Source organism: Sinocyclocheilus anshuiensis, unplaced genomic scaffold (genome assembly GCF_001515605.1).
Source record: "Sinocyclocheilus anshuiensis isolate Anshui unplaced genomic scaffold, SAMN03320099.WGS_v1.1 scaffold23, whole genome shotgun sequence".
Classification (NCBI taxonomy): Eukaryota; Metazoa; Chordata; class Actinopteri; order Cypriniformes; family Cyprinidae; genus Sinocyclocheilus; species Sinocyclocheilus anshuiensis.
The window spans coordinates 525336-543528 of record NW_015552545.1 but is presented as its reverse complement, the minus strand read 5'-3'; the positions used below and the strand labels follow the sequence as shown (position 1 = coordinate 543528).

The window sequence follows — 18193 nt, the reverse complement described above, 5'->3', positions numbered from 1 at the left end:
CGATAGCTAGGTTGGACCACACTGGCCGATACCGATTAATTAACCGATTGTTTTAAAATTGATACTGAACAAAAAATAAATAGTGCTTTATTACCAAAACCAGTACTGAACCATACTAGTAGTAAAAAAAAAAATAATAATAGTAATAGTAAACAGCACGTGCTGTCAATGATTTCAACCACTAGAGGCCGCTCTCGCACTGTATAATGACAGCAGACCCTTCTCAGCCGCTCCAGCAATGGACGCAACCCGGGAAAACTATCGGCATGGATTTTTGACGATAACCGATAGTTCCAGCAATCAACTATCGGTGCCGATTAATCGGCAAAACCGATACATCGGTCGACCTCTAATATGTGTATATATATATATATATTATATACAGTATCTCACAGAAGTGAGTACACCCCTTACATTTTTGTAAATATTTTATTATATCTTTTCATGTGACAACACTGAAGAAATGACTTTGCTACAATGTAAAGTAGTGAGTGTACAGCTTGTATAACAGTGTAAATTTGCTGTCCCCTCAAAATAACTCAACACACAGCCATTAATGTCTAAACCGCTGGCCACAAAAGTGAGTACACCCCTAAGTGAAAATGTCCAAATTGGGTCCAAAGTGTCAATATTTTGTGTGGCCACCATTATTTTCCAGCACTGCCTTAACCAATCAAATATTAAGATATGTGGAGATCGCTGATATGAGTGTCACGATGACCCATGCTCACAGTGTTCTCTATAAATTGTGCTACAAATAAGTTATGTGAGGCTGAGGTCAATTGTTCAGTTTTGCAGAATAACACTATTTTTGTTATAATAATAGTATATCATGCAGTAACCAAAGTTACAATGTCAATTTGCAACAAGTGTTCAGTCCTCATATATACTACTGTTCAAAAGTATAGGGTTAATAAGCAAGCAGTGTACGCTATTCTGTGTTAGCCGCGACACAAGGATACGTTTTCTACGTGTATTTACGCTTTGATTTGAACGAAAACAGCGCATCCGTGCAGCGCGGCTGACACAAGAGCGTACACTACTTGCGTTCAGCGGATATTCTCCAAAATGGCGCTACGGTGATGCGGAGAGACATAGAAGAGACGAATTGTTGAATAAAGTCGTTATTTTTGTTTTCTTCGCGTACAAAAAGTATGCTCGTCACTTCATAACGTTACGGTTGAACCACTGATGGCAGATGGACTATTCTGAAGATGTCTTTCATACTTTTCTGGACCTTGACAGTGTAATTTACTTATTTACTTGGCAGTCAATCGGACAGTCACAAGCCTCCCGGTTTTCATCCAAAATATCTTAAATTGTGTTCTGAAGACGAAAGAAGCTTTTAGGGGTTTGGAACGACATGGCGGTAAGTGATTAATTACAAAATTTTCATTTTGGGGTGGAGTATCCCTTTAAGTTTAGACTTGATGTTTTTTTTAATAATTTGCTAACATAGATAAACATGTAAGTCAGTTTTCTTAAATTTGCAACCGCTTTTGCAGCTAGATCCTGCTGTGGTCTTTTATACTTTTTAAACAGGTACTAGAATAATGCCAGCAATTCCACAGAAATGTGCATTGATCTTTACATTCAAAGTATGCCAGGAAACATAAAAATATATATTATTTTTTGTTCATCCTGTGTCCTTGTTTGTTATTAATTTGTTCTCTTTGCTCACCTATTTGACCATGGTGTTGGAGCACATTCAGACAACTTGCGAAACAGCATTTAGCCGTCTGCAGGTCTGCTGATAACAGTTTTAAAAAAGGCAGGCAGCCAAAAAGAACTAAGAATTTCGCTTTTACCATGAGGAAAGGGGAGATCGTGCCACATTTGCAATGTACATGTACAGTATTGGGAAAGATTTGCTGTGTTTACTGATGTCTTAAGGTTAAGTTTGTTTTGCTATCTGTTCCTCATTTTAGGTGGGCACCATGAATTACGTGGGGCAGTTGGCAGGTCAGGTGCTGGTGACCATGAAGGAGCTATATAAGGGCATTAACCAGGCCACGCTCTCAGGCTGCATTGATGTGGTGGTGGTCCGGCAGAAGGACGGCACCTACCAGTGCTCCCCTTTCCATGTGCGCTTTGGAAAACTGGGTGTGCTGCGCTCCAAAGAGAAAGTGGTGAGTGTTGAAGCGCAAATAGGATGTTAAAAAAAACCCATCAAGTTAAACTGTTGGTGTCATCAAATAAGTTCAAAGCATATAGATTTTTCTCACGCAACTGAGTTTCTGAAAACTTTTCAAAACACAGAAACAAGAAAAAATCCACAGACAGGTCACTGTCAATTAGAGGTCGACCGATAGTGGATTTTACTGTTACCGATAGCTAGGTTGGACCACACTGGCCGATACCGTTTAATCAACCGATAGTTTTTAAAATGGATACTTAACGAAAATTAAAATAGTGCATTTATTTAAAAAAAGTACTGAACCATACTTTGTACATGAATAAAAATATTAATATTAAATATTAATTATGTATTGATCATTAAACTTCAAAATTTAAAAATGTATTAGTAGATTTTGAACTTAACACACACTAACTAGATGGCCATCTTTAAATATCTACACAAAGGCCATAGCAAAAGCACAATCTATATTATAGCTCTCTATATGAAGTATACAGACTTTATTAGAGCCACAGAAAGACAAACGTTTCACTGAAAAATGCACAATACACAATTTCACAGCCTAGGGTGAAGTCATTATGTACATTAACAACGATTTGGGACAAATATGTAATTTATTGGAAAACCGTGTGAATGCGCACTGTGGTGCGGCATGATTTTTGTCGGCTGAATGAACTCTCGCGTCACTGCTTTAAACCTGCATCTTCGCTGGATAACAAATGCATTAAAGTGACCAGCTGGATATAAACAAATGCAAATAGATGTTTAACAATCTTGACATTAAGCATTTGCGTGTGTTTTGGTCACATTGTTTTAACCGCTTTGCGTCCTCTCAGCCTTGAGAGCAAACATACTGCTTGCTGTTCTTTCTCCAATAATGCAGCATCTAGTCAACAAATTAATTACTTGGTAATGATATGAAAACATGCACTATAGTGCACTGTGTACACACCGTTTAGTTGTCTGTTTTAAACCCGTGCATCTCAAGTGTTCCGCTCTGTGCAGCGTGCAGTGTCACGTGTCAAAACAAACAGCACATGGTGTCAGTGATTTCCGCCTCGAGAGGCAAATGACAGCGGAGCCTTCAGCCGCTCCAGCAACGGACGCAACCCGGAAAAAACTATCGGCATGGATTTTTGCCGATAATTCCGGCAGTCAATTATCGTGCCGATTAATCTGCAAAACTGATACATCGGTCGACCGCTGCTGTCAGTATAATTGATCTGATCTTTGGACAATATTTGCTTTTCTGCTTTCCAGTCTAGAACGTATAACAGCATTAATCTCCATTGTCTTGCACCAAAATGATTGGATGAAAGAGCAAACACAAGAATGATCAAAGAAGCTTAGCTTTAATCCACAAATGTCCTCATGATTCTGCTATCTTCAAATATGCCTTCATCTGTGCATGTCTGTGATGGTTCATTTGAAAATACGTATACAGGACTGTGCCTTTGTAGCAGCTCTATAAACATGTTTCTGTGCTGGCATGTTCGTGACTTAAGATTCCAGCAGAGGGTACTGCATGTAAACAGACCTAGTTTTCTATGTGTAATAGGCTCTGTGAGCGTTGACAGAACAGGCTAAATAAATGCTTGAATGGAAAGACATGAAAATCATTATCTATTACCTTGTGAGAGAGGAAGTGGTATGCTCAATTCTTCTAATTTAAACAATGAAATGTTGTAGTTGTTGAGGAAATGGGCTGCAGACATGATCAGTGAGAATTGTTCCTTTGAAATTGTGCATTCTGTGATACTCTGTGTTTATCTCCAGCAGTAAATAACAAGATTATATGCAATAAATAGCATATTTGAAAGCATTCTGGTCATATTGAAGCCATTCGGATGTTTTCAATCATCTATAGTACACAGACAGAATGTGTTACAGTGTTTAGCATAAAACATTTACCAGTGTGCATGAGAAACAACAGTAGATGGGGGATGGAAGAGTTCTCACTATCTACAGGATGTGTGAAGAGGTTTAGAAAAAAGTGGTCGCTATGGCAACAGGTTTCTCTGACTAAAAAGAGATAGGAAATGGAGGCAGAGGAGTGAGAATTTTGTCAAGGTTGCCTCTGTGATTAGGAGATGGTCGTAGAGTCGCTTCAACAACCTTTGAAAAGTATTTCAAGCTCAGTTTAGCCGTTTTTAATCCCAGTTTCTAACTGGAGGTTCTGTCAGAGTGTGGTGTAACACATTCTCCCACAGTGCAGATAAGAGACAGTTGACCGCTCCCTTACCACCATTATGAAATAGATCTGATTGTTAAAGTATGCAAATTAGATGGCTGATACAAAACAGTCATTAAGAGTCAGAACAACATTCCTCCCTCTCTTCTCGCTATGCCGTGAAATGAAATCCAAATCTTTTTGTCCACGAGCACGTACGTAAGAGAGCTCTCTGTTCGAGGGTCATGATTTATACCAACATTAAAATTCTGGCCCATTACTCTGCACACATATATCACCCAGCAACCCTGAAGCTGAGGCTCCGAGGCCCCTGGATAGACAAAACGGTTTGGTATGAGAGCAGTCCAAAGAAACAGTTGTGAGAAAACTAAAAAACACAGGGGATTAAATCTGTATTTTCTTGGAGGTCTAACTGAAGAGTAATGTTTCTGTGGATGTCTTCTGAGACTCAAACAGCTCGATATCAGGCTGCTGTAGGGCTGGACGATATGGCCTAAATTTATATCACGATATATTTCTTAATTTCGGTCGATACGATATAATTCCGATATCGATATGAACACTATTTAAAAAAGCCTTGTAAAAACTGCCAAGAACGCCCACAACAGATGTCTGTGCATACAAACTTATGAAAAATTAATTTGCCAAGTCTATGACACCTCATATAAAACAATATAAATTTTTAGAGAAAAAAAACAGTACAAATAAATTAATGTTCACCTTTTATTTGTATTTAGCCTTCATACAATATCGGAAATGTGTTTAAAAATCATATCACCGTTATTGAAAATAATTATATCGCGATACATATTGATATTGAATTATTGTCCAGCCCTAGGCTGCTGTTGTGCCGGGTCATGGTATCAGGTGTGTGATGCGATCCTCTTTGCAGGTCAGCTGGCTGCAGTGCTTTCAGAGCGGCACGAATTCACTAATTATGTTTGGTGGCTAGAACCCCCTCCAAGGTATTGTGTCTCTTGTGAACAAATGTGACCCTGGACCACAAAACCAGTCATAAGGGTCAATTTTTCGAAATTGAAATGTATACATCATCTGAAAGCTGAATAAATAAGCTTTAAGGCTTTGAATTGATGTATGGTTTGTTACGATAGGACAATATTTGGCCGAGATACATCTATTTGAAAATCTGGAATCTGAGGGTGCAAAAAAATCTAAATATTGAGAAAATCGCCTTTAAAGTTGTCCAAATGAAGTTCTTAGCAATGCATGTTACTAATCAAATATTAAATTTTAATATATTTACAGTAGGAAATTTACAAAATATCTTCATGGAACATGATCTTTACTTAATATCCTAATGATTTTTGACATAAAAGAAAAATCAATAATTTTGACCCACACAATGTATTGTTGGCTGTTGCTACAAATATACCCCAGCGACTTAAGACTGGTTTTGTGGTCCAGGGTCACAAATGATTTAAACCGCATTGGTGGACAGGAGAGTAAACCTGCTGTTTGTCCGAGTTTGGATGAGCACTGGTGGCAGGGTGAAAAGTCACGAGTTCAGAAGCGAATTGCAGGGTAAATGTCAACAGATATTGGCTTTTTAACGTCATCTAACACATATGCCGTACATAGATATTTTTTAATAAAATAAAAAGGGACAGGGTCTTACAGCAAGTTATGGAGTGTAACTTTATTGAAAGTTTGAAGCTACATCTGTTGGTGGCTTCTATATTAAGGTTGTGTTTTAAAAATAATCCTCTGCAACTCCTTCAGATTGACATAGAGATCAATGGGGAGCCTGCGGATCTCCATATGAAGCTGGGAGATAATGGAGAAGCCTTCTTTGTGCAGGAAACTGAGGAGCAGAACGTAAGTGTCCTCTAGTTCACATATTAGATAGCTGCATGTGCAGTAGTGTGCTCACATTACTGGCTGCACCAAACATCTTCATATTTCAGTATGAAAATGACATTTTGTTTGAAAAACATTTGCAGTGCAAAGACAGTCAATCTAACACATATACCGTACATAGATATTTTTTAATAAAATAAAAAGGGACAGGGTCTTACAACAAGTTATGGAGTGTAACTTTATTGAAAGTTTGAAGCTACATCTGTTGGTGGCTTCTATATTAAGGTTGTGTTTTAAAATAATCCTCTGCAACTCCTTCAGATTGACAGAGATCAACGGGGAGCCTGCGGATCTCCATATGAAGCTGGGAGATAATGGCAGATGCTTTAATGGTCTTATTTATTTATTTTTTGTAGGAGATTGTACCAGCTCACCTGGCTACCTCCCCCATCCCCACTGAGAGTCACCTATTTTGGATTGCAGGAGATCACAGGCCAAGTCAGAACCTGGATGATGATGATGATCCACTGGACCCGGAGGACCCTCCTGATCCCCCTGTTGCCAGCACAGGGGCAGCCAAGAAGAAGAAGAAACGGAGAAAGAAGCATAAAGGTGACCCACGCCGAGAGGAGCTGACCCCTTCTGCCATCTTCAGCTCAACCCCTTCAACAGATGACATATTTGAGATGGACCTGAGTTCTGATGAGGACGCTGCTTCCAACACCAGGTACTAACAGATGCTTGCACATCAGACATACTCATATCTGATGGACATGTGACTTTAAGGAAAATCTTTCTTTCAGATCATCTTCAATCAGTACAGTTCGAGAAATCGAACCCAAGTTACCAACAGTTCGTCATTCTTTGGACAACTACCCATACTCTGACGGAGACTGGTCTCCATCAGATAGGTTTGTATCTGCTTATCTCTCACAGACACATTTCAAAATATGTTTTTGATTCTTGTCACATTGGAGGACTTCCAAAAATATGTTTTAAGATTTGGAGACTCTCAGTTCTTTTTGATTTTCACTTTCACTTTTTATCAGTTCATGTGAGTTTCTGTATGTTATTGTGTTTTGAGCAGTCATGCCATGTCAGAGGCCTGTTCTCCCAAGAGTGACTCTGAACTGGTCGTTCGGCCCTCAGAAAGCCTTCTCAAAATGGAGTCACACATGCAGTGGACATGGGGAGAGTTTCCAGAATCTACCAGGGTAAGTTACATGTCTGAAACTTTTTCTGTGAAGTTCATGTCATTTATTTTTATTTATTTCATTCACTTGAAGGAAATACTGCAGATTGCCTTGGAATCTGAATGTTCATCCTTTATGATTTACATTTACGTTTATTCATTTAGCAGACACTTTTGTCCCAAGTGACTTACACAGTGTGTCCGCGGGTCCTTAAAAAGTCTTAAAATGTCTTAAATAACGTTTTCCTAATAAAGGGCCTTAAAAAGTCTTAATGTCTTAAATTCCGATTTGATGGGTCTTAAATATTTTTGTCACATTACCGCTAAAATATCTTCAGTCTGATGGACCTAACGACTGTTTACAATCATTGGACAGAGCGAAGATTTTTTTTTTCTCCCCCACAGTAGTTACTGCATCATCAGAGAGAATTGCAGTAGCAGAATACAGGTCGAGCTACCTTCTTAATGTTCTCAATGATAATAATAATAATAATAAAAGCATCTGCTAAATGACTAAATCAAATAAATAAAAAATATAGGTCGAGCTACAGCTGATCAGCCTTGTTTACATTTTTTTTTTTTATAATTTTTTTTTTTTACTTGCCCGACCGGACAAATAGCCTGCTTAAAACATAAATGACAAAAAAATAACCAGCGAAGCGTCGAAACGCGAGAATGATTCTTCTAATTTTATTAGCCTACATTCAATGTAAACAGCGATTTATAATGGATAGTGTATTTCTGGTATCAATGTCGCACTGTTGAGACTCGTGCTGTCTGTCTCTTTGTGAGAGACTTCAAAACAAATGAGTGTAACGGCACACAAAGAAACTCAGAAGCAACACACTGAGGTAAAAATTCAAAATGTTTAGTTTATTCATAACATGATATAGTTAAGTAACAGTAACATTACTACATTATTATAAAACATTTATGCATTTGTAAAAATAGGCCTTTGTAAAGGTAAACAAAAATATGCAGATTTAAGTATGTAAATGCTGATAGAACTGATGAAATTGTTGCTTCAGAATAAATGGTTTACACTATGAAAAATCTCTGTGATGGTATGCGGTGCTTTTGTGGGGATATTTTGCATGGAATATTGTCTGCTAATATTTCAAACATTGTTGAAAGATTTTCATCATGTTCATAATGTGTTTGTTTAATAAAGGAACACATTTTATGTTTAAATCCATTCGGCAGTTTTTTCCTCAACCTGTAGATTCTGTCTGGGCCTAGTAATAAGTGAATATAAAATGCAAAAATATTTTCTGTTTTATGCTATTACTTCGAGTTAACAGGTATGATTCAATTTCAGCTCATTGCCACTCATCAAAAATGTAATTTGCAGGTGTCTAAGAAGGAAAAGGTGGAACTTCCGAAGACCGTGACCATAATGCCTTCAGAGAACACTCACTTCAGAGTAATCCTGAGCTCAGAGGCCATGGAGACAGATGAAAGAGAACTGGCCTCAGGGACTCCTGGCTGTACCATAGTCAAGCCTGAACCCCGTACCCCTGTGACCCCCAAAACTCCCACTGAGTCCGAGTTGGAGACGGTGCCTAGTGGAGTGTTGACCTCCACTCCTTCAAATAGCCTTCCTGCTGCTTCTGCTGTTCCAGCTGCTGCCTCTGCTGCTCATATGGGTGGGGACTTGGGAGATGTTGGCCCCAAGACTGACTCGCCGTCCAAAAAGAAAGGTGGGCCTGTTAAGCACCACATTCTAGGAAATTCTGTCTAGTTGGTTTGATTGATTGGCATGCCATGCCAGTGCCCATTATCTTTATTCGCTAGTGGAAGTGTGGGAGTAGATAAAGTTGAAATAAAGTTGTGGTTGATTCATGTTTAACAAGGTTATATCAATGTGTTCTAGAAATAAAAATCATGCACCTAAATTAATTAAGTGCTATCAAGGTAAAGTACCTCGGAGAGTGTGTAGAGATTGTTGTCGAACCTGAGAGATTGCTGTTCTAGTATGATTACTGTTTGCTGACTATAACTTTGTTCAGGAGTCCCAAAAAGGAGTCAGCACCAGGGCCCAGAGGACATCTACCTGGATGACCTGAATGTGCTGGAGCCTGATGTTGCTGCTCGCTACTTTCCTAAGAGGTAGAAAAATAAACGAACATCTGACCTATATTGCTTTTAAGATTAGATTAAGGCACTTGGAAAGCAGTTCATAACAAGTTTATCAGGCATCAGGTGACCTTGATGTCTTACGTGTATTTGCAGTGATTCAGATTCAGGCTCCAAGCACTGGATGGATTCTGGGATGCTCTCAGGCTCTCAGTCCCCGCAGTCTGTGGGCAGTGCTGCGGCCGACAGTGGCACTGAGTGCCTGTCTGACTCTGCCAGTGATCTCCCTGATGTCACTCTGTCTCTGTGTGGAGGACTCAGTGAGAACGGAGAGATTTCCAAAGGTACGTGAATCTTTCTGGTGTGTTAATTTCTTTATTATGGTGTGGAAATCACAGCTGTAGATGTGGAAACAGGAAACTGTGGTTAGGATGTGGTTAATTTTGTCCATTATAATACATTCATGGATTTAGTATATGCTTTTTATTTAAAGAGTGATTTGAATTTCTCTTTCTGCTTATTTCTAGAAAAATTTATGGACCATATCATCACGTATCATGAATTTGCAGAGAATCTAGCTATCATAGACAATCCAAATTTAGTTGTTAAAATAGGAAACAGGTGGGTTTTAATATTTAAATAAAACAAATATATTTGTATAAAGTTGACAAAATGCTACGGTTATTAAATAAATTGCCTTTGTTTTTTGTTATTTTAGGTATTACAATTGGACATTGGCTGCCCCTTTGATCCTAAGTTTGCAAGCATTTCAGAAGAATTTACCCAAGGTATTTTGTTCTCCCTATTAGGATGTTTGTACTTCATATTTTAAGTCCTTTAAAGTTTGTTTTGCAGTGCTGTGGTGTGCTCTAGTAGGTCTGTTCTGTTCTGTTCAGGCTACAGAGGAAGCTTGGGTGAAAGAGAGGATGCCAAAGAAATCAGGCCGCTGGTGGTTCTGGAGAAAGAGAGCAGACAGCACTATTAAACAGGTAAGACCAGAGTGGTGTGACCTGCAGATTTCTATAACACTCTGCAAAGACAAACTTTTCTGTTTAAACATAAAGGTCTCTATTGAGCTGTAATCAGGGACTAGGAACAAAACCTGTAAGCGGTTATTGGTCTTTTAATCCCACTGCATTCCAGTACATGTCTTTAGACTTCTATGGGCAGATCTGATTACACAAGCATCAACATTCACGTAATTGCCTGAACAAAAGGACGAGGCAAGTCTTTGTTGTAAAGAAGATGAAACATGCTGCCTCTGAAGTTCGTTCTTCTCTCTAGAGCTTCTGCCGTCATTCAGACATCATACATCAGGCTCCTTCGCTGCCCTCATCTGGCGCGTCTGTAATTAGCACCACTCTGCGGTGTGGAATTTTACAGCCTAGAAATAGGCCAGGCAGCTCATCAGACTTTTTAGTAATAGCCTGACAGCATGTGAGGATGATAGGGTCATGTAATCGGTCACAACACGTTTGAGAGCAACAAAATCAAATGGATGACGTGTACACAAATTTGTTGTTACAATTTATAGATATGTATGAGCTGATGTACTAATGTTCTTTTGTTTTGTTATACAGTCAGAAAGCACTGGAAAGCTGGAGATAAAGCAGTCCCAAATGGAGGAAGGCAGCTCGTCTTTGTCAATGGAAAGTCATGCCCGCAAGTGAGTCAGAACCCCTGACAGACAAGCAGATGCAGCATCAATTCCTGCCTGTCACTTTTGGAAGATGTGCAGATAATAATCACACTCTGGTTGTTATCCTTGAATGAAACTAATAAAATGCAACCAAATGTTATAGATGGGAGCATAAACTAGCTATGTCTGCTGGCTTGGTTGTAAAAAATGAGTAAAAGATACAAGTATCAGTTTTACCCTTGACCCTTCCTTTGATCGCTGACTAGTTGTTTTTCCCTGTTAAAGTAAAAGTGAATCAGGTCGATCCAGCCTACTTTCTGTTTTGTCTCATTCTCTGTGGTGCTGTTGTAGTCTAAATTAGGAATCTGGATGTGGTTGCAAATTTAGTTCACTGATTCCCTGTTTGCTCTGAACGCAGAGTGGACACTAGGGACTCGTCCAGCGATGAGGAGGGGAAGGAGGTGAGTGCTGCCGCATCATCAATGGAGCGCAAGGTCCAGTCTGAGCCCCACAGCCACACAACCACTCATACCTACCGCAAGTCCCTGCGCCTCTCCTCCGACCAGATTGTGAGTCTAAGCTTTTGTTAGGAGACAGAACTATTTAGTTATGTAAACATATTCTATGCTAAACCACACAGTGACTATTATTTACATAAGCAGTTCTAACACTTGCTCAGTGGTTTTGACTGAAAGATCCAGAGCTCTGTTGCCTGTAGTGCAACAGCTTTGTAAAAGGGAGTTTTTTTTAAAGCTTCATCCAGGAAATTATGTAAAAGCTCTGTGACTCATTCTGAAAGGGTAGTGTCTTGCAGTTGGTTTGCACTAGACTGCCCCCTGTTGGCAGCTTCAGATGCAGTTGTGCAACAGAAAATCTTCCATTTAAAAAAACTTGTCTTTTAATAAATAAATTAATTTATAAATTAATGAAGATTTTGTGGTGTAGATGAACTGATTGCATTGCATAAATTAAGATTTTAATCTCATTAATCATTTAATAATTTAATGATTAAAGCTGATGTTTTCTTTATGTATTTATGTTGCAGGATTCAGCAGTCAAGTGTGTAATGCAAAGGATTACAAATCAGTTAGTCAATTAATATTAGTTAACTATACAGATATTAGCCCCTTTCACACAGTAATCCTGGTGAATTACTGTAAAATTACTAGAATTACTTTTCTGGTAAATGCACAAATGTGCTGTTCATACCATCAACGATGTTCCAACTTTTTACCGGTAAGATACTATTCACACATCAGTACCAAAATACAGGTAAACTCTGTCACGTCAATCAGCTGAAATTATCTTTAAAAGCTGCAACATTTTCTTCATCCACCTTGATTAGGAGAAGCGCTTTAGTTTCACTATCTGTCCAATCGGAAGGTTTTTAAACTTCTGAGTGACAGCCATAAGTGGATGATCACACAGAGTATGTTTTTGTTCTTAAATTAGATGCATAATAGTTGCTATAGTACTGCAGTTACTATACTACGCAATAGTAACTGCAGAGCTGTGGCGCTGATGAATAGAAAAGAGGGCAGTGCATGTCTAGCGCATGTTTACATAGAAAAACAAAAGTAGTGGCAAACAGTTCTGACAGAGCTTTATGTTTGACCCAAAGCTCATGCTGATAATCCTGTTCTTTGCTCACACATAGCATGATACTGGTCATTTCTGGTAATGTAACAAGTTCTCATGCCAGAAAATTGCCTGAACTGATTTACTGGTATTTGTGAAAATGTCCTGTTCACACATGATCTCTTAAGGGTAATTTACCAGTAATTTGCCAGTAAAGAATGTGTTAAAGGGGTTGTTGTCTTAGATTCTTCCACCATCCTCCAATTATAACTCATAATTTTCTGCAGTTGATAAAATACAGATAAAGTTCAAATTAATGTTATGTAGTGGTCAAGAGATGTATTGATTAGGTGGTATTGACTTACAGGCTAGTCTGAAACTGAAGGAAGGACCCAACGATGTGACCTTCAGCATTACAACGCAGTACCAAGGCACGTGCCGTTGTGAAGGCACCATCTACCTTTGGAACTGGGATGACAAAGTCATCATCTCAGACATCGATGGAACCATCACCAAGTATGTATTTCACAGACACACATCACGTGTTTCCTTAAATGAAAATCATGTGCTGGGTTGTTTGTGCAAAATTCACATTTGTTCTTCATTTTTATAGTTTTCTGTAGTAATGAAAGGGGGGGGGAAGGCTTAGGTGTGCATAAATATTTCCATTAGTTACTGCAAAAGGACTCACTGCCAGGTTTTTTACTGCCAGAACTGAAAGAGGTTTATAGATCAAGGCAGAGTCTGCTTCATCAAAACAAGCACTCTGAGTATGTGGCAAATAATGAACCACTAATAATTATCTCGCATCGCATCCCTCTCCACTAACACTTAAAATGATGAAGACAATGCACCATTTAACAGACAATGTCTCCCTGAGTTTTACTGACTGTTTGATGGGGTTCACAGCTCCAATATTAGTGCGGTACCGTTCCACCATCTTTGGTTTTTAATTACCGCAAAGCCGGCTGTAATATCCATGCGTCTATGCAAACGAATGCTCTTCGCCTCCAGACTCGTGCCCTCAGTGGCTGGTGGGTGGCAAACATCAAACGGGCAGATTGACTGCCGCTTATTATTTCTCTGAGCTGCTTGCCTGACACATCTCTCTGAGGCTGTGAAGCAGGGCGGCTGACTGTGGGGTGTGCCTAGACCAGGGCTGGACTAGGAGGAGGATGCCACCATAATGAGCCAACTTAAATCTTGCTCTCTCATAATGCCACTCAGAAAGAGCCGGAAATAAAACGCTAAAGCGGGGAGAGGATCCTCGTTAATAGATTACAAAAAATCTCTCTCCTTCACAAGTCTATTAGTTCTAAGAATAAAAAGAATGTTAGAAGCTATATTTAGGAACCCAGTTGAATGAGACTTGGACTTCCTTCCAAGTAGAACAAATATGCACTAGAGGATTTTGTGCATTTCGTTTTCTAGTACATGCTATGTTCACTCCTATGTTTATGTGCTTTCAGATCAGATGTGTTCGGGCAGATTTTGCCTCAGTTTGGGAAGGACTGGACGCATCAGGGTATTGCTAAACTCTACCACTCTGTAGCTGAGTGAGTTTGCATTCTTAATCTTCCACCTTCTTTAAGACATGTTTTCTTTACTAAAAGAGCACAAGCAGGCTTTAAACGATGTCTTGATGAAAGGGCATTTGTTTTTTCCAGAAATGGATATAAATTCCTGTACTGCTCAGCAAGGGCAATTGGCATGGCAGACATGACGCGAAGATATCTGCAATGGGTAAATGACAGAGGCATTATCCTGCCCCGTGGACCACTCATGCTTTCTCCCAGTAGCCTCTTCTCTGCATTTCACAGGTATTATATAAACATCATTGTTTATATAAGGGTTAGTTCACCCAAAAATAATTCTGTCACCATTTACTCATCCTCATGTCATTTCAAAACTGTATTTCTTTCTTCTGTCTGTGGAACACAAAAGAAAATATTTTGAGAAATGTATATATGTTTTGTCCGTACAATAGAAGTCCATGATAACCAAAACTGTCTGGTTATCAACATTCTCCAAAATATCTTCATTTGTGTTCCGCAGAAGTAAGTAAGTCATACAAATTTGGACATGAAGGTAAGTAAATGATGATTCAACATTAATAAGTTGATTTAATGAATAAATCCCAATAATGCTGAATACATATAAAAGTACCAAGCAGTTGATTTAATTTACTCGAAATGTTTTCTTTTTCTGAAAGGGAGGTGATTGAGAAGAAGCCAGAAGTCTTCAAAATTGAATGCCTTACTGACATTAAGAATCTTTTCCTGCCCAACAAACATCCATTTTATGCCGCATTTGGAAACCGACCAAATGTGAGTTGAACTGCAGTTAACTTTCTTTTCAATGCACTCTGACCTCAGCAGCAGACTGAAAGTTCAGCGTGAAGATTCATGTTTGAGGCTTAGAACTTAAAGCGCTGTCCCCTTAGGCTACACACACAGTCTCGGACTGCATGACCAGCTGCTACGAACCAGCCTGCTGATAGTCTCCAGCTGAATAAATTAAATTGTTTGGGTGGAGTAAGACATTCAATGTTTATACAGGCATGAATGCATCTATTTCGTCATAAACCATCAGGAACTAACATAGAATGATATTTTTGTTTGTGGTTAACGCCTGGAGTCTGATCTTGTGACTGTCTCTTCTAGGACGTCTTTGCCTACAAGGAGGTTGGAGTGCCGCTCTGCAGAATCTTTACGGTTAACCCCAAAGGAGAGCTCATACAGGAACAAACCAAGGGCAACAAGTCCTCGTAAGTGGGCACATTGATCTGCAGCATTACATATATCTCTAAAGTCAACTTCAGCTGTCAAAGATTATGTTGATTCAAAGGTGGAGAGCTGATTCTTGAACTGTGTTCAAGGTCTTTTTGAGAGTTGAAGGATGCCTTTGTCTGTTTTCGATTAGCTGTCTTACACTCTTTCTCTGTTTGTGTGTAGGTACAGTAGATTGAGTGAGCTGGTGGATCATGTCTTTCCCTTGCTGAGTAAAGAACAAAGTTCAGCTTTCAGTTTCCCAGAGTTCAGTACATTCTGTTTCTGGCGTCAGCCTATCCCTGAGATCTGTCCGGAGGACCTGCTATTATAAACCATCCCAGAAGGGCCATCTATTACACGGTCACAGTCATTTCTGCCATCAGGACCACTTAGCGGTACCCTTCCACATCTCACGTCTCTGCTTAAAGACAAGTAAAGTGGCCGCCCTATCCCACCTAGGAAATATGAACTGCACAAAAGCGCCTCTAAGCTGAACCAGTTTGAGAGAAAACACCAAAACACACCCCAGTGTCACATTAATTGGACGTAGGCAGAACGTCCACAAACTAAAACACCTGGTGCTGCTCTGTAACAATATTTCTAATCTGTATCATTTTGATTAGCTGCTATGAGTTAGGCTGCTTCAGCTCTGAAGGAATCTATTGCTAATGAGCTAATGTTTACAGTATTAGTTAGACGACCAATGGCCTGTTGGTCAGCGGAATGAATGCGCAGCTGTTTGTTTGGGTATGTGTAAGGTTAAAGGTGGCATACAAATATGCTTATAATCGTAAGTAATTAACAAATATATTCTTTACAACCACTAATTTACATTTTGAGAGCGTAGATTATTTATATACAAAGGCATTAGTTAGAAATAACTAATTAACATGCACTGCCTCTAAGATGTGGTGACGGTATGACAGTTTGAATATGCATTTCCAGATGGTGCGAATCTCATGAGCTGAATCTCATAGATACTGGAAAGTATGCACAGAATGAGCCGTGCCACGTGAGGACACGGCTCATCATTTACAGTTCAGCAGATTTAGCGCACACAGCCTTGTATAGTCGGCTGGATTTGTATGAAAAGTACACCAAGGAGTTCATCGTAATTGGGCTTTCTTGTTATTTCCCAACTGTTGACATTTTCATCGTCTGGTTGCTGCAGAACGCCTTACCGATCACACTTTTTCAGCTGCAGCCAAGAAAGGAAAAATATCAGATCGTCTTGCACTTAACTCACGACAGAAATGCAATAACGTTCGAATCATTTCAGCAATCTTTTGTGCAAAATACAGGGATTTAAGCTCTTTTAGATCCTTTATGTAAACCTCAGCAACAGATCTGTATTAAGTAAAGAAGAGTGTAGTTATATATTTGCTTTCAAAATGAAGACATGTTATACTTTAAGTAGGCTGCGGCCTGTGCGAGAGTATCAAATGGTCTTTAACGTTTTGTTCTTTTCCACTAACCAGGCCTTTGCATGCTTTGTTTGAAATGGGACCATTTATGTTTTACACATGCATTGATGCTTTCCCTTGGGTTAGACAGTTTGAAGGGTCTTGACTATTTCACTATTAGTGGATGATCTTGAACAGCGGAAAGCTGAATTTCTTAATTCTTTGAAAATATTGAAGCTGATGTGCAAGTGAAGGATGAAAGCAATCAGATCATTTCACTTGATCACCATCGACTGAAGTAACGTGCCCTCTTTTCTACTAGCTGGTCACTATGGTCTTGTCCCCTACATTTGGGCTTTGGTCAAGTTGCTTTAGAATCTCGTAAGGGTAAGTTTTAGAGCACTGTGTGCTGGATGTTAAAATAGATGTACAGAATTAAGAGTACAATTAAATAATTTCTTTAAGTAAAATCATTGTTTAGGGAAAAATTGGGGCATTTCTTGGTTCAGTTGACTGTTGTGATTTAATATATATGTGTGTGTTGCACTTTGTGTCTGCAGTTATGATGTTTGGAAGTGAAATCTGTTAATTGTTAACAAAGGAATCCCATTCTTTCTATGAAAGTAATACCTCTTGTGTGGGATGAACACACTCATCTTGTATGAAACTAACATTAAAGGTAAAAAGACAGAAAAAACATATAAAAAAAAAAAACCCCTCTATTCTTTCTTTTGTTGAAACTGCTGTTCTAAGTGCTGAATATGTTTTGTCATTCCTCGTGATCTTTGATGCCTTTTGTTTTACTTGCTTTTATTTGTAGTTGTATTTGAGTGGGACGGTGCATTTCTTGATTTTGCTTTATAGGTTCACATTGCGTTTGACCTAGCATAAAAACCTTTAAATGGATAATTGTACTATAAATTTACAAAAACTATGGTTTGGACAATGTTTATGAATCTATTAAAGATGTATTTAATACAGCTGTGTGGACTATTTAGTAGTTGTGCTAATATGTCACAATCAATGTAAATTGAATTGCTTTTCTTAAAGGGGGTCATAGGATGCTACATGCACTTCTACAAGTTGTTTGAACTGAAATGGATGTTGGCAGTGTGTGTACACAACCACCCTATAATGATAAAAATCCACCCAGTGTTTTTTTTTTTTTATCTGGTTAAATGTTTTCCCCTTTCTCAAATCGAGCGATTTCAGATGCCTGTCTGTGTGACGTCACACAGACAGGCCCCTCCCACGATAGTTGGATTGACAGTAGCGTTTCGGCACAGACTGGACTGGCGTCTTACCTTAGACCCGCCTGAGTGAGCTGTCATCAGTCCGCCATTGTTTCACCGCTGGAGCAGATGTAGACAAGAATGACTCCTAAGCGA

General features: G+C 39.0%; 1 protein-coding gene across 2 annotated transcripts in view; it reads left to right on the top strand.

Moving 5' to 3' along the window:
* Positions 1 to 17779, top strand: part of LOC107664080 (phosphatidate phosphatase LPIN2-like) — a 22623-nt gene extending 4844 nt beyond the window's left edge. The window contains exons 2-20 of one of the 2 annotated variants that reach the window (XM_016454532.1): positions 1929 to 2129; positions 6069 to 6164; positions 6563 to 6873; positions 6950 to 7057; positions 7234 to 7360; positions 8690 to 9038; positions 9348 to 9447; positions 9571 to 9758; positions 9942 to 10035; positions 10133 to 10202; positions 10311 to 10403; positions 10995 to 11080; positions 11472 to 11622; positions 12999 to 13147; positions 14101 to 14187; positions 14299 to 14451; positions 14844 to 14958; positions 15295 to 15398; positions 15586 to 17779. In XM_016454532.1, the coding sequence (XP_016310018.1) occupies positions 1938 to 2129; positions 6069 to 6164; positions 6563 to 6873; positions 6950 to 7057; positions 7234 to 7360; positions 8690 to 9038; positions 9348 to 9447; positions 9571 to 9758; positions 9942 to 10035; positions 10133 to 10202; positions 10311 to 10403; positions 10995 to 11080; positions 11472 to 11622; positions 12999 to 13147; positions 14101 to 14187; positions 14299 to 14451; positions 14844 to 14958; positions 15295 to 15398; positions 15586 to 15733 (2721 nt within the window). In that variant the 5' untranslated portion in view covers positions 1929 to 1937 and the 3' untranslated portion in view covers positions 15734 to 17779. Of the gene's footprint in view, positions 1 to 1928; positions 2130 to 6068; positions 6165 to 6562; positions 6874 to 6949; positions 7058 to 7233; positions 7361 to 8689; positions 9039 to 9347; positions 9448 to 9570; positions 9759 to 9941; positions 10036 to 10132; positions 10203 to 10310; positions 10404 to 10994; positions 11081 to 11471; positions 11623 to 12998; positions 13148 to 14100; positions 14188 to 14298; positions 14452 to 14618; positions 14720 to 14843; positions 14959 to 15294; positions 15399 to 15585 lie in introns of those variants that run through there. The other variant, XR_001631424.1, reaches the window with a different exon arrangement.
* Positions 17780 to 18193: the final 414 nt, after the last annotated feature.